The 15,581-nt window shown below is 39.1% G+C and overlaps 1 protein-coding gene across 6 annotated transcripts in view; it reads right to left on the bottom strand.

Moving 5' to 3' along the window:
• The window catches only part of SH3KBP1 (SH3 domain containing kinase binding protein 1), a 351,211-nt gene that overhangs the window by 30,189 nt on the left and 305,441 nt on the right, over positions 1-15,581 (bottom strand). For all 6 annotated transcript variants that reach the window (XM_045014652.1, XM_045014513.1, XM_045014730.1 and 3 more), the window contains 3 exons: positions 12,071-12,151; positions 8,526-8,688; positions 3,968-4,053 (listed from right to left, as the gene is read on the bottom strand). In XM_045014652.1, the coding sequence (XP_044870587.1) occupies positions 3,968-4,053; positions 8,526-8,688; positions 12,071-12,151 (330 nt within the window). The remainder of the gene's footprint in view (positions 1-3,967; positions 4,054-8,525; positions 8,689-12,070; positions 12,152-15,581) is intronic.

Raw genomic sequence — 15,581 nt, 5'->3', positions numbered from 1 at the left:
AGAGATGTAAATGGGAAAAGCTTGATAAATATGAGTGGAAAGGAAAAGAAAGGCATCACTAAAAATGGGAGGAGGGAGAGGGAGGAAAAAAAAAACAAGTAGTGAGGAGGAAAGACGAATGGTTTGTTTTTCATGTTCCTTACTGTAACTAACTAAAATATTATATTTTGTAAGCGAGGTGGCAATAGCTGTAAAAACCAATCCTCCACTTTACTGAACTGAATTAAAGAGACAGCCATAAAATCAAACATATTCCATTAACTAGTATCTCACAGTTCATTATGACTGTAGATAAGCAATTTATTTTGCATACCTTGGGGGCTTGTTTTCACTAGCAAATTACATCAAGTTGGAATATGACCCTGAGGAGTCCTGTTAAGATGATCCTGACCACAACTTTTCAGTCTGTGTAGAGAGGGACAAGACAGGTAATGGATAAACCCAAATGAGCCTAGGGTTTATCCATGACCATCTAACTCCATGTAGAACATGATGTGTCCCTGACTATACAGACTGCAAAGTTGTGGTCAGCATCAACTTAGCTAACTTTTCAAGGTTAACTTCCAACTCAATACAATTTGCTAGTGAAAACGAGCCCCTTTGCTCTTTGGCATCTATTTAAAATTAACTTTCTGACATACAACATTAACTGACTGTACAGTATCAATCTAGTGAAGCTCAAGCAATGGCAACTCAGTTATAATTTGTGTGCTAATACTCAACACCTGTCTGACATGGAGTATAGCAGAACCTTACTGAGAGTGGGAGTGCTCCCAGTGCAGATTAGAAAGGTTTCAAAATTCCCAGTGCCAGGGGGCCAGGACAGTGCTGAAGCACCACCCTGTGCACTAGCACTTAGTAGCATCCTTAAACCAAGATAGGCCATATATGATTGGCTACTGCAGTGCTCCTCCTCCTCCTCCTCCTGTAGGGCGTTCTCAGTGCCCCAGAACAGCTCTGTTTAGGCTATCATAGAAATGGAAAGTAACCCAGTGACCAAGATTACAGTGAAATGGGTATGCAAGAGCTGTTAGAACGGCCACTTAGGTTCCCTCTTCTTCAAAGACTACTCCTACAACAGCTACTGCCTCTGCTTGCATGCTTTCTACAGTACTGAGCCCTACCGTGGGTCTGTGCTGAGAAGATGATGGTATTTAGATCCACCTCCTTCCCACTTTATTTGAAGCAAAAGGGGAAAAGGAAGCAGCTGGGAGCTGTCCTCTCCCCTCAGAGCTCATCAGCATATAAATCCTGCCTTAGTGACCACCTCTGAAGACAGACCACCTGTCACATGCAACTACTTGCAGAGGCCGCAGAACACTCCTGCTCTCTGGTGTGTAAACCTTTGAAGAGACACCACCTCTTACAAGTGACCATTTTTGCTAACGCCGATGAGTGATCGCTCTTGGCAGGTTTTACTGTATTATAAAGTTAAGGCAGTTTGGGCAATGTTCACTACCCTACATGTATCCCAATTTAATTCACTCTGACCGCGTGCTGCCCAACCAGTCAGTGCTTTTAAATCCATCTCTCAATTCTCTCACATGTTTACTAACAATTTATTATCAACAAAATCTCACCAATTTACTGTCCCTTCCTCTCACGAATGATTATTAATCTATAAAATAACACTGATCCATATTAAACCCTGAGCAGGTAATCCCTCTCCAGTGTAGGGAGCAGTCATTCACTGCAACTCATTTTAGCCTACAAAGTTTTAATCCATCACAGAACTTTGCCCTCTATGAGGTGTTTTTTTATTTCCTTGATCAATAGCTTTTTGAAAATCCAAGTAAATTATGATTGGTGGGTCACCTTTCATTCCCAAGTTAATACTTTTTAATATGAACTCTAAAGGGCTAGAAAGACATGTCTTGTAGGTGTCATGCTCGTTTGACCCTATCGGGTTGTACTTATCTAAGAATACTTTACTTTATCCAATAAATTTATTTAAGTATTCACATTAGTCTATCCTTAGACTCAGTTAGTTCTTTCCATTAAAGTTACTAGCAGCTCAGTGGCTAAAACCTTATGCAATGTTTTGCAAATGTGATTTGTTTATTTTTGTGTGCAGTGTCACTGGGTGATCTTTGTATTTGCTTCTGTTCTCCCTACTAGTCCCACCTCAAAAAATAAAAAGTCTGTAATGGTTCAGGAAGAGAACAGGAATTGTTCTTAAACAACATTTACTAGTTATCTCATGATACCATTTTTTAAAATCTGTGCTTTTATCACATCGCACTCCTTGTTAACAGTGCTAGCATACTTGTATCACACCATTATATGCTATTTGGTGGCACAGCATTTTTCCCTTCTAGTACACAGAGGCCTACAGGCTTTGAACTAAATAATAAAAGTTAGTAATATTAAATGCTGAAATTGATTGCATTTCCACATTAAACTGTTGGCTTTAACATAATATTAATCAGAAAACATCATAATGTATACTTGTAAAACAGTTAATGCAATTTAATTGCAATGTGTTTTGCTACATCAGGGATTGGCAACCTTTGGCACACGGCCTGTCAGGGAAATCTGCTGGTGGGCTGGGACGGTTTGTTTACCTGCAGTGTCTGCAGGTTTGGCCTATTGCAGCTCCCACTGGCCGTGGTTCGCCGTTCCAGACCAATGGGGGCTGTGGGAAGCGGCGCCCAGCATATCCCTCCGCCCACACTGATTCCCAAAGCCCCCATTGGCCTGGAACGGCGAACCGCGGCCAGTGGGAGCTGCGATAGGCCGAATCTGTGGAAGCTGCGGGTCAACAAACCTTCCCGGCCTGCCAGCAGATTTCCCTGACAGGCTGCGTGCCAAAGGTTGCCAATCCCTGTGCTATGTTCACCTTCATTTAAAAATAAAAATATATATATACTGTTTATTCCTTTAGAACAAGCTTGCTATCATAGACCACACTGGCAGCAACAAATTAAAAAAGCTGATACATGAATACTGAGAGCAATAATCAAGGTCATCTTCATAAAACTAAGAAAAATTATTTGTGTTCACTTTTTATATTTTAAATTATATATAAAAGTTTTCCTTTCAAGTCTGGAGAAAAGGCAGACTGGTTGCTGAAAGTATAATATTCTACCAAAATGTGTTAATATTAATGTGTTCTATGAAAAAAACAAAACATCAAATTAACTTTATATGCTACCAATGAGTTCTAGTAATGCTTACATTCAGAGTACAAAGATTCTGCCTCTTACAAAAACATGCCTGCTGCTGCACAGTTGTTACTAAATTGTGAGTGACTAGAGCAGATGTCATTGGAATACTTCCACATACAAATGACTCTGTCCCTGGGTTTGCTTTCAGAAATAAACAAGAGTCAGAATACCTCACTTTCAATGCCTCAGTTACAACAACATCCCATGCAACAAACATCTCTTATGGATTTCAAACTTAGCAATGGAAAAAAGAAAAGAAAAACAATCCAATCTTTAACTTTACTCCTCTTCAAGGTGACTCAGTGATTCAACTGTATGTGTTTTAGGGCTACTGATTATCATCATAACTGCAGTCGAGTTCATGTTCATTTTAAAATTGGAACAGACACTTCCTTTAATACTTTTTTAGCAAAATTTATTTTTTTAAAGCAGTCTCTATTTCCTTTGTAATTGAAATGTAAAGATTATTGGTAACCACAAATGTAAACCTTTAACACATTACAAACATATAATATGCATTAATCTTCACCTTACCAAAACATAGTACAATTATTCATTTGGCCTAGCCATTTTTTTCAGGCTTTTAACAATAAAATCAATTTCCCATGCCAAAAAATCTAAGTTTCATATTTCTGTGTTCTCTTTAAAAAAAAGTTTATGCAAGGAATGTGTGATTAACCTTGCATTTAAAATTCACTATGAACTCATTAACTGCTTCCTGGAACAGAGCAAGTACCACTAAAATGCAGATATCTACACCATAACTTCGTTAGAGGAACAACAAAAACATGGCAACTTACCAATGTCACTGCTTCTTTCTGAGGAGTCCTTCTCCAAGATTCCGGATACCGTACTGCTCACTAACTCTACTTTTGTACTATCATTCCTACAGTGAGAAAAAGAAGAGGAGACATTTATTAGAGTTTGTCTGTGGGTAACAATAAATTGCCAGCTTGCAATTAATAAAAAGAGGGGGGACGTGTTCCTCCTGTGTAGCACTGAGTTATAGCAACCTGTCACAGAGAGCCATCTCTAGTAAGCAGACATACTGCATGGATTAACCTTATCTCATTTCTCTTTAACACCTGTCAAAAAGCTATTTTAGACACAGTAGAGTCCTAAATTATTCCTCAAATGTTCACAGCATCTCAACATGAAGGAAATCTAAGGGCAAAGGGCTACCCTTCAACAGCTTATTCTTAGTTGCTTACAATTAATAATTGGTGCCTAGATATTATGGATAGGTGAACCAGAAATCTGCAAATAAATGGATGAAGAGCAAAAATGTCAAGCTGGGATAATGGGATCCAGCAGTGCTCTGTTCTGTTCGTTGAAGCAGCTTCCTCACCATGGTAAGTGCTTCCGACTAAAAAAAGAAGATTTCTGTACATATTACTCATCATTAGGCTATGAAATCCCTTTCTGTGGTTTCAAGGATGTCTCTCAACCCAGGAACTGTAGAGTGAAAATTTCTTCACCATATTAAAATGACAGAGGAAGGGTGATACTTTATATGGGGTGTGTGTGTGTGAATTTTTAACAGCAACAGAGATTCAGCCATGAGTAACCCTGTTTTCCTTTCATGCAAAAGCTCACATACCACATACTGGTTAAGTTTATCGAAGCAATATGACCACTCAGACAGAATAAAATGGGATCAGCGGTAGGAGCACATGGTTAAACTGCACAGGTCCCACACACAACATCCTTGTGAAAATTTACTATGAGATTTCAAGACCGCTTCAGTTCACTTAATGGAATAAAAATCTGTATTATAGTCATGAAATATTTATCTCATTTCATGATCAGCCTCACAATATTGTATAATTCCCACAATAGTTGTCCCCATACATACATAAATAGTATTATCTATATAGTGTTATTGTGCACGGCTTTGCAAGCGGGGCAAAATGTGCCAAATATATAACTGTCCCTGCAACTAATGACTTAGATATTTAGTGTTTCTTAAAATAGCAGTAGTAGCTATTAATAAATTAGAAATAAAGCATGATCTTCTAAAGACTTAGCATTTTGCTCCTTACTTTTCACTAGCAGATACCACCTGTCTGTTTCTGGTGGTGCAATCTGGCAAAGGATGGTTTGGATTTAGTGAAGGATGCCAGATTTATAAGCATGCACATGGCATTAGCTATTAGAACTGTTCAGACTAAAAATTCTGTAATGGATAAGAAGTCTGGAAAGTTTTGTTGAAAACTGGAAGAAATTACAAAAAAATGGATACATACAGATAACACTATTGTAGGTTGAAGAGAATACTTAAGAATGTAAAAGGACAAAAAACCCTAGTTGATGATCTAGAAAATAAGATCATATTATGAAATATTAAGTTGTCAGGACGTCCCTGTAGGTGAGGAAGCAGGAGAAATTAAGACATTCCTATCACACTGGATTAGTAAAAGGCTGATGATAAATGAAGATGTTCAGAATGATCTACTTGATCAATAAAATTTCCTCTCTTTTTTTAATCACTGGAAGAAATGTATAACAAAGTAAGTGTCCTGGTGGTAATCCAAAAAACTGTCTTCATTGTACCTCCCCTGGACCTCTTTGCCCAGGTGTATTTAATGGCGAAGAAAGAATACTAATTGGAAGTGTTCTGAGAAAGGGATGAATGCTGTTTGGGTTGGGGTTGTAAACTATTACGATTTTAGGACTGAAGGATACTGAGGCTGACCTTGATGTTGGATCTTTAAAGGATACTTAACACACCTGTCTTAAGGAATGCTAAATGTCCTTCAAGACTCCATATCTTAAAAATGTTCCCAATGAACAGAATTTATTCATCACACATACATACAAGTTTGTTATAGGGTTGTTCACAGGGGTGCTAGAACAATTTTTATAGTGGAGGTGCGGAAAGTGTAAACCATGTATCTGGTTATTACTGCTTCAAGTCCGGGGGTGCTGCCACCTACCAAGTTGCTCATACCTTAAATGCTCAATTGCTGGCATCAACCTTTTGCCATTTGTACAGCCTTCTGCTATTCCTTCAAAAAGCAACACCAGTCCTTTGTAATGCACTTCATCTCCAATAGATGAAAGTGAAAAATATTGCTTCAGATGAATGTATCTCAGAAAAACAGGGTAAAACCCTGGTTTCAAAAGAGTCATCTGAACAGATAGTATGTGCCTTGTCTACACTAGACAATTGAACGACAGGTAATTACCAATAGTGCAGCATGCCCAAATAAGCCATTATGTCTGGGACAGGTCAGTTGCAGCTTTGCCCCACATCCAAACTTGTTGCAGGGCGTTCTTGGTACCTAACCCACAGTCCTTGAAGCCCTACCCAGGCTCCAAAAGAAAATTATTTATTGAACTGAAGAAACTGATTTTTATCACAAAATATAAAAACATCCCACTGAAACCCAGGAGATGTAAGATTCTTGAACACACTAGAATAAGGATGCCGTTGCTAACCATCAGCAACAGAAATCTAAGGGGAATTTTGTTAAAATCCACAGGGTTTTTCCCTTAGAATCTGCAAAGTTTCTGTAGGAGTTCAATTTTTTTTAAATTGTCTAATTGGCCTGAGTCTTACAGATCTCAGTATAAGAAACCAGAAGGTACTTTCAAAATATTTATTAGCTTATTAAACTGAAATGATTGTAAAAAGAAATAACCAACCAAATCCTGCAAGCTACATTTAACAAAAACACCATTTTTACCCTAATTTTCCAAGTTTCTGAATTATCCAAATAATTAAAAGACTATTTTATAGATTTGATCATATGAATGTGTAGCCTTATTCCTATAGAAGCAGCAAAGAATCCTGTGGCACCTTATAGACTAACAGACGTTTTGCAGCATGAGCTTTCGTGGGTGAATACCCACTTCTTCAGATACCCACGAAAGCTCATGCTGCAAAACGTCTGTTAGTCTATAAGGTGCCACAGGATTCTTTGCTGCTTCTACAGAACCAGACTAACACGGCTACCCCTCTGATACTTATTCCTATAAAATGTCCTTACAAATAGGCATAACAGGATACAAAAGTGACCCTGGATAACCAATTAGTTTAAATTAGTTGATAAAATAATGAGTGGTAAACAGTTAGCAATTGTGGCATTTAAAGGGGCAATATCAACTTAAACACATTTTTCCGTACTTTAAAAAAAACAATTACTGTTACACGTAACACCTACTCCCATAAGAGATTAGAGGATTACATATTTCTCTCTCTTTTCTGTGTTACAGTATGTACTGGACAGCACTTTGAAGCTAGTTTCACTGTTTACCCTTCTGTAGGTCTTTCAGACAGCTAATGGAGAAACAAAAACATTCTTAATCATAGAAACATGAGATTGTATGTATTTATTATTTATTTTCTTTAGTGTTATGTTCAAGCACCTCCCATGTGTAGTCAGGTGGGGAGAGAGAGACACTTCAGTAAGACTTCATAACCTGGCAGAGGTCAAGGGCAGGTGTAGCATCTTAAATTACTTTTTTAATTGACTAGATTTCAATAAAGAGTGTCCTTTTATAGGCTATTATTAGACAAATGAAGGGAAGCATGATCTATGGGTCCTATTCTATTCAGGTTCTTAACCTGCCCTTATCAAGGTAGTATATGATCACTAAAGTTAAAGTGAAGGACTGAAAGTCAGAACATCTACGTTGTATTCTTGTCTGTGTCACGGACATTGTGTGATCATGAGCAAGTCATTTAACTTCACCATCCTCTGTTCCCCCACTTGTAAAATGGAGTCAATGATACTCCAGTGTGTAGCAAAACTTAATCAATGCTTGCAAAGGATATTGGATAGCCACCGATGGAAGCCATAAATTATTTTTCAAGCAGCATTCTAGAATAGTACCTTGAGTATGTCATTGTGTAATCAAAACACATTTTGTAACCCAGTTTGCAACACGCTTAGACTTGGACTACAATAGCCAGGGAAAATGGACTGAAATCAAATTAGCCCCGTTCTAGGCACTACAGTGTTTAAAAGGGGAGCACACTAGCTAATATTACTCACTATTATATTTAACTATCCAGGAGGGTAGACAGGGCCACGCAGTGGCCAGAGCTAATCTAAAGTTGTTGGTCTTGTTGTAACTTGAGTTAACAGAGTGCCAATTAACTTGAGTTAACTAACTTGATTGTACATGCTAATATAGACACTCCACAAACTTTACAGCAGGAATAAACATCTTCAAGTGTCTAATTGACAATCAATTCAAGTGAGTTACAATAAAACTAAAAGCGCTAGACTAGGTAAAACCAGTGTGACAGAGTGATGATACAGTATCTAACCAAAGGAAGTTAGAATTGGAAATGAATAGTAACATCAATAGAACACCTACACTCTATGAATGTGCAGCTTTTAACAATACCTTGTATGCGTCAGAGGCACAGCTGGTCTTTCAGGTCGTCTTGGGGGCAATGTACCAGGTTTGTTCAGAGAGTTCGTTTTTGGTGGTCGAGGTTTCTTCGGAGGTATAGCAGGGACTGAAGGCTTGTGCAAATCTACCAGTTTTTGCTCTCTTTCTGGTCTTTCTTTAAATCAATTTTCCCCCAAAAAAGAACGAAGATCTTATTAAGTGGAATTCTCTGGCACATATTGCTTTACAATGTACAGAAGCTATGAATGTTAGTTAAACCACATCTAAGAAATAAGTCTGCATTCGTCACTGTTCTGCCTTACTTCACTCTTTTCTGAGAATAAAATGTTTATACCAGTTTTGCGCTAAACACATTTCAATAGTTTGAATTTGCATTAAACCTGCTCTTGGCTAATGTGTAGACAGTGTCTGAATCTGAGTGTAATTTCTGATTTTAATCATTAAAAAACTTATTGATTATCTAAATAACTATTAAAATAAGAAGACAAGAGAATTACACATCATACAGAAACATTTTCCCCAAGCCCACTTTCATACTAATATTTACTCTGTGAGATAATACTTAAGTTAGAAGAGCACAAAAATAAGGATAATTTTGTGTGTTCTTAATGCTCAGCTGAAACATGCAAATATCTTCTTTTAAAAATGTATTCTGCAGGAATTTAATACAAATATACTTAAATGAAAAACTAATCAGCTTAAGATACTAGGGTCAAAGTATAACAACTTGGGGGCCAACATTTAGACACCCAGATTCATATTTAGGCATCTAAATAGAAGTGGCCTGATTTTTTTTTTTAATTTGGGCAATTGGAACCACAGGAAGTAAGTACCTCTCAAAAATGGGCTTATATTTGGGATTCCAAGTTTCAAAAGTGGTTAGTTTGCGTTTAAACTCATTACTTTTCATAGGAAATTCTACAGTCTTTAACATGCCAATGCCTGCTATTGCTAGGATGTATATAGAGCACATACAAACTGCTTGAATAGTCCCATTATAAAATATGCTGTAAATGCATATTGTAAAATGTAGCTAAACACTTTTACCACTGTAGATTACTTGGATGAAACCTTGGCTCCACTGAAGTCAGTGGCAAAACTCTCACCCCTTGTCTCTCATAATATACCAAACCCATCAGTGACAAGATGGTCTACAGTATGTTGTGACTATACACAGGAATCCCTATGGCATACACTTAAGAATATTACATAGAGCCAGGCTACCTCTTCATAGGTTTTAGGATACTAGGTTAGAAGAAATCATGGACCACAAAAACAGCCCTTGGCAATTTATCTTTGTTGATAATACTAGCAGGAAAAAAAATTGGCAACACAAAAATGTGTTCAAAGGTCTGATTTCAACTCATTCAAGCCCTGGAGACCAATTTATTGTTGTGTTGTCTAAGTGATGGAAAATATTATAAACCATTGTATTTCATAGGCATATTTGAATAGGCTAGCGGTTTAGTTAAGGATAGTGTCAGCCATTAGAGTAAGTTATGGCATATCATTAGTCAACTCATGTGTACAGAAAAATTAATATAGAGAGCATAATCCAAGACAAAAGATCATATTAGGTCATCTTGCTCACCCGGCAGGGACCTATTGTTCACTACAAAATATACTTTATCCAGTCTACTTTTACATGACTCAGTCTTCCATAATCTAGATCTCATAATTTTAATTCTATTTGCTCCTGTTGTTGTTATTAATTATTATTTTTTACTATTTGCACTGTGGTGACAAGCAGGAGCCCCACTCATGGACCAAAACCCCATTGTGTTAGTCAAGATATTGTACAAACACATAACAAAAAAGAAGATCCTGCCCCTAGTTATATTCTTGCAACACACTACCAAATCCTCCTCTTTTTTTGGTGTTCCGTAGAACCTAGAGATAGTTCCTATTCTCCTCTTATTCATTGACTAGCCAAGCTATAGATATTTATTTTTTGGTAGTGTAATATCTTGTAATTCTCATTGTTTTTATACTTGACTGTATAACTCAAAACTGAAATGGAAAAACATACTGTATCATTGTTAGGATGTACAAGGTAGCTCTTATTTTCACTCCCACCCCTCTCTTTTCTATGGCCTGTACCGTTTGCCATGTTATTAATACTGTATGGAGAGCTAATAGGGTTATTACATACTACAAAGCTTGTACAGTAAGGTTGTCATCCTAATGATTCTGATGTGACATAATTACACCAAAACTGAAGTACATTTTTAGATATATGTGTAAAATGGCATTCAGACTTTAGCTGTGCTGTCTTTTGTATCAAGAGCCCTCTTTATATTAATAACAATACACAGGGGGCTACATAAACCATTTCAGAGAGAACGCAAGGAAAACCAAACAATCAGTATAAAAAGAGATAAAGTATTTAAGAAGCCAAGTGATAGTGTCATTAAAACTTAACACTCTCTGAAAAAATAGTGTTCTGATAAATTTTTTAAAAAGTAAGTCGAGATGAGCTAAGACAGCTATCTGAGGTGAGTGAATTCTACACCCAGCCTGTGTCTTAAAGTTTCCCACCATTGGATCTTCTCCAGTGGTAGCAACAGGAGGAGCACCAGTGTAGATGGACCCTCAGTGTTTTAACCATTCTGTCATCTAAGTCTACTCAAAGCAGGTCTAGAAAGTAACATAACATGGTTAAAATAGACCATGTCTACACTAGAGAGCTTACTGCTGTAGCTGCACTGCTGTAAGAACTCTAGTGTATCCAGTCTACGCCAATGGGAGAGAGAGCTCTCTTGTTGACATAATTAATCCACCCCCAACGAATGGTGGTAGCTAAGTCGGTGGGAGAAGCCCTGCCCACACCAACGCTTATGTCGGTGTAACTTATTTCTCTCCGGAGTGTGGTTTTTCCGCTTGTGTTCCATTTGTGACATTCAGCATCTGGCTACTTCACCTAATATATGCCACAGAGGCCACAAGGAATTAAATACATTCCATGGCCTGTATAGTAATTCTAGATATGGCCATGGAAATCTAAAAAAAGTCAAGTATCAGAGGGGTAGCCGTGTTAATCTGGTTCTGTAGAAGCAGCAAAGAATCCTGTGGCACCTTATAGACTAACAGACGTTTTGCAGCATGAGCTTTTGTGGGTGAATACCCACTTCTTCGGTATTCACCCACGAAAGCTCATGCTGCAAAACGTCTGTTAGTCTATAAGGTGCCACAGGATTCTTTGCTGCTAAAAAAAGTCAAGTCTCCTAGCCAAAGTCCAATGTAAGATACTATAGGTGCAAATCTATAAACAGTTGCATAATATCACTGCAATAGATACAATGCAATATCTACTAAACCCAATATGATTCCCTTATCCTTGTCCCAGAAATTACCCCAGAAACAATGATAGGATCCTTGCAAAATTAATGTAATCACATATGTATGAGAGTTGGAAGTAAACATCCACAGAACACACTTAATTAAATCTATCTACTGACTGGAAAATGAAAACTTGAATCAACCTCCTTCTCTATTCATCATTCTGCAAACAGCAGACATAGAAGCACATTTCATACCTTTCTCCTCTGTTCGATTAGGAAGACATTCTGGCCTTTCAGGAGGTACCTTTTTGATTTCATGTTTTCTGTCTGTGGTACCTGTCAAAGAAAGGAAAATTCATGATTCTGCAAAAGGATATCTGCAAACAAACCAAGCAAAAGATATACATTTAAATTTTCCCCTCTTTATTTTGATTTTTTGATTACCCAATTTTGAAATTTTCACGCTTAAATTAAAAATTAGCCCATTTTCAATTAAAATTATTTACGTCACAAACACTTGCAAAATGTCATGACTGTGTAGTCTTTGCAGCCAAGGTACATGACTTCCGATACATCCCAGGAGAGCAGGCACTTGCAAAATGAGCACACAATTGTTCCATTCCAAATATCAGGGAGTCAGAAAATTAAATTTTACAATCCTTTAATTCTGTATCATTGTTAGACTCAAAAATATAAAACATATAAAGGGGGTATATGTACTACCCAACAGATTTTTTTTACCCAAGTTTTTTATTCTTATTCCCAGCAGTTCATTTCCACAAATGTTAGCAATGGTAGGAGCACAAGCAAAGACAGTGCTCTGGGTGGTTGCTGGCATTTTAAAAGAATGCCTTGCCTATAGCTGCTCAGGGCAAGTCTATGCCACACAGTGTTCAAAATAATGGTGACCACCAGCATCTTGCCTACAATAGCCACCCCACAGTTGCTATCAGAAAGGAGATGAACCAATAGTGGCAAGTTTTAGCAGAATTTTCCTGGTGTAGACAAGATTTAGTTCTAGTCCTAGACAAATTTTATAAGTGGGGCCCGACCAAATTCATGGTCCATTTTGGTCAATTTCATGGTCATATGATTTTAAAAATAATAAATTTCATGGTTTCAGATATTTAAATCTGAAATTCCACAATGTTATAACTGTAGAAGTCCTGACCGAAAAGAGGTGTGTGTGTGCGTGTGTGTGTGTGTGTGTGTGTGTGTGTGTGTGGTGGTGGGGGGGGGGGGGTTGCAAGGTTATTGTAGGGGGATCATGGTATTGCCATCTTTACTTCTGCACTGCCTTCAGAGCTGGGCCCTTGGCCAGCAGCTGCTGCTCTCCAGCCACCGAGCTCTGAAGGCAGTGCAGAAGTAAAGGCGGCAATACCACGACCCCTCTACAATAACCTTGCAACCCCCCCACAACCCCTTTTTGGGTCAGGACCAGGGCCAACTCCACGGGTTTTGCCGCCCCAAGCAGCTGAAAAAAAAAAGCCGTGATCGCGATCTGCGGCAATTCAGCGGGAGGTCCTTCACTCCGACTGGGAGTGAGGGACCCTCCGCTGAATTGCCGCCGAATAGCTGGACGTCCCACCCCTCTCTGGAGTGGCCGCCCCAAGCACCTGCTTGCTAAGCTGGTGCCTGGAGCCGGCCCTGGTCAGGACCCTCGGTATGAGAAATGCTGGTCTCCCCCATGAAATCTGTGTAGTATAGGGTAAAAACACAAAAGACTAGATTTCAAAGGGGAGACCAGATTTCACGGTTTGTGACGCATTTTTCACGTGAATTTGGTAGGGCTCTATTTATAAGAATTATTATAACAGATTTTGGCTTCATTCCACTAGCCAACTACAAGGTGTTACAACCATTTTAGCTTAGCAGAGTTTAAAAGGGCTACATAACACTATTTTGTTCAGTCTGTTTCACTGTGTGTTATGCAGCACTCAAGTACATTTACATTTTCTGAATATGGCAGTACAATACTTGCAGCTGGTCCCTAACATTCACTACTCATCAATGGTAATGGCCCATCATTAGTGGTGATTACTGGCCATTGTTTCTCTGTAACTGCTCTATCAGACAGGCAACACTTGTATAGCTTATCATGCTGATAAGTATTATTGAACTGACATACACACACATCACCATTTTACACCACATAGAGGAAGACACTACTGCTAGCCTCCCAATTACAGTCACTCTAAACTCATGGGTTATACAAGTCGAATATCCTGAGAAACTTAAGTAGCGACACGGGACTTTAAACATATGTACGTATGTACGCGTGCGTGTGCATTCAGCTACGATGTGGGTTGCAGCTGGCCAAGGTTTCGAAGCATGATTACCACACAGTCTCATCTCAAGCCCAGTTTGGGGATATAGTTAAGGTCCCAATTATACTACAATACAAAGTAGAACCAGGCTTTGATTTGTAATATAGACAAAGGCTAATTCTAAACATAGAATCATAGAAGAATTAGAGTTGGAAGGAACCTCAGGAGGTCATCTAGTCCAACCCCCTGCTCGAAGCAGGGCCAATCCCCAACTAAATCATCCCAGCCAGGGCTTTGTCAAGCCAGGCCTTAAAAACCTCTAAGGATGGAAATTTCACCACCTCCCTAGGTAACCCATTCCAGTGCTTCACCACCCTCCTACTGAAACAGTTTTTCCTAATATCCAACTTAGACCTCCTCTACTGCAACTTGAGATCACTGTTCCTTGTTCTGTCATCTGCCACCACTGAGAACATCCTAGCTCCATCCTCTTTGGAACCTCCCTTCAGGTAGTTGAAGGCTGCTATCAAATCCCCCCTCACTCTTCTCTTCTGCAGACTAAATAAGCCCAGTTCGCTCAGCTTCTCCTCATAAGTCATGTGCCCCAGCCCCCTTGGTAATTTTTGTTGCCCTCCACTAGACGCTCTCCAATTTGTCCACATCCTTTTTGTAGTGGGGGGCCCAAAACTGGATGCAATACTCCAGATGTGGCCTCATCAGTGCCGAATAGAGGGGAATAATCACTTTCCTCGATCTTCTGGCAATGCTCCTACTAATGCAGCCCAATATGCTGTTAGCCTTCTTGCCAACAAGGGCACACTGCTGACTCATATCCAACTTCTCATCTACTGTAATCCCCAGGTCCTTTTCTGCAGAACTGCCACTTAGCCAGTTGGCCCCCAGCCTGTAGCAGTGCATGGGATTCTTCCATCTTAAGTGCTGGACTGTACTTGTCCTTGTTGAACCTCATCAGATTTCTTTTGCCCCAACCTTCTAATTTGTCTGGGTCACTCTGGACCCTATCACTACCCTCCAACGTATCTCTCCCCACAACTTAGCGTCATCCGCGAACTTGCTGAGAGTCCAATCCATCCCATCATCTAGATCATTAATGAAGATGTTGAACAAAACTGGTCCCAGGACCGACCCCTGGGGTACTCCGCTTGACACCGGCTGCCAACTAGACATTGAGCTGTTGATCACTACCGGTTGAGCCCGATGATCTAGCCAGATTTCTATCCACCTTATAGTCCATTCATCCAATCCATACATTTTTATCTTGCTGGCAAGAATACTGTGGGAGACCATATCAAAAGCTTTGCTAAAATCAAGATATATCAAGTCCACCGCTTTCCCCATATCCACAGAGCCAGTTATATCATCATAGAAGGCAATCAAGTTGGTCAGGCATGACTTATCCTTGGTGAATCCATGCTGACTGTTCCTGATCACCTTCCTCTCCTCTAAGTGCTTCAAAATGGATTCCTTGAGGATCTGCT

The sequence above is a fragment of the Mauremys mutica genome, chromosome 1, assembly GCF_020497125.1.
Source record: "Mauremys mutica isolate MM-2020 ecotype Southern chromosome 1, ASM2049712v1, whole genome shotgun sequence".
Classification (NCBI taxonomy): Eukaryota; Metazoa; Chordata; order Testudines; family Geoemydidae; genus Mauremys; species Mauremys mutica.
The sequence above is the reverse complement of the archived record's forward strand: the minus strand, read 5'-3'. Positions and strand labels throughout refer to the sequence as shown.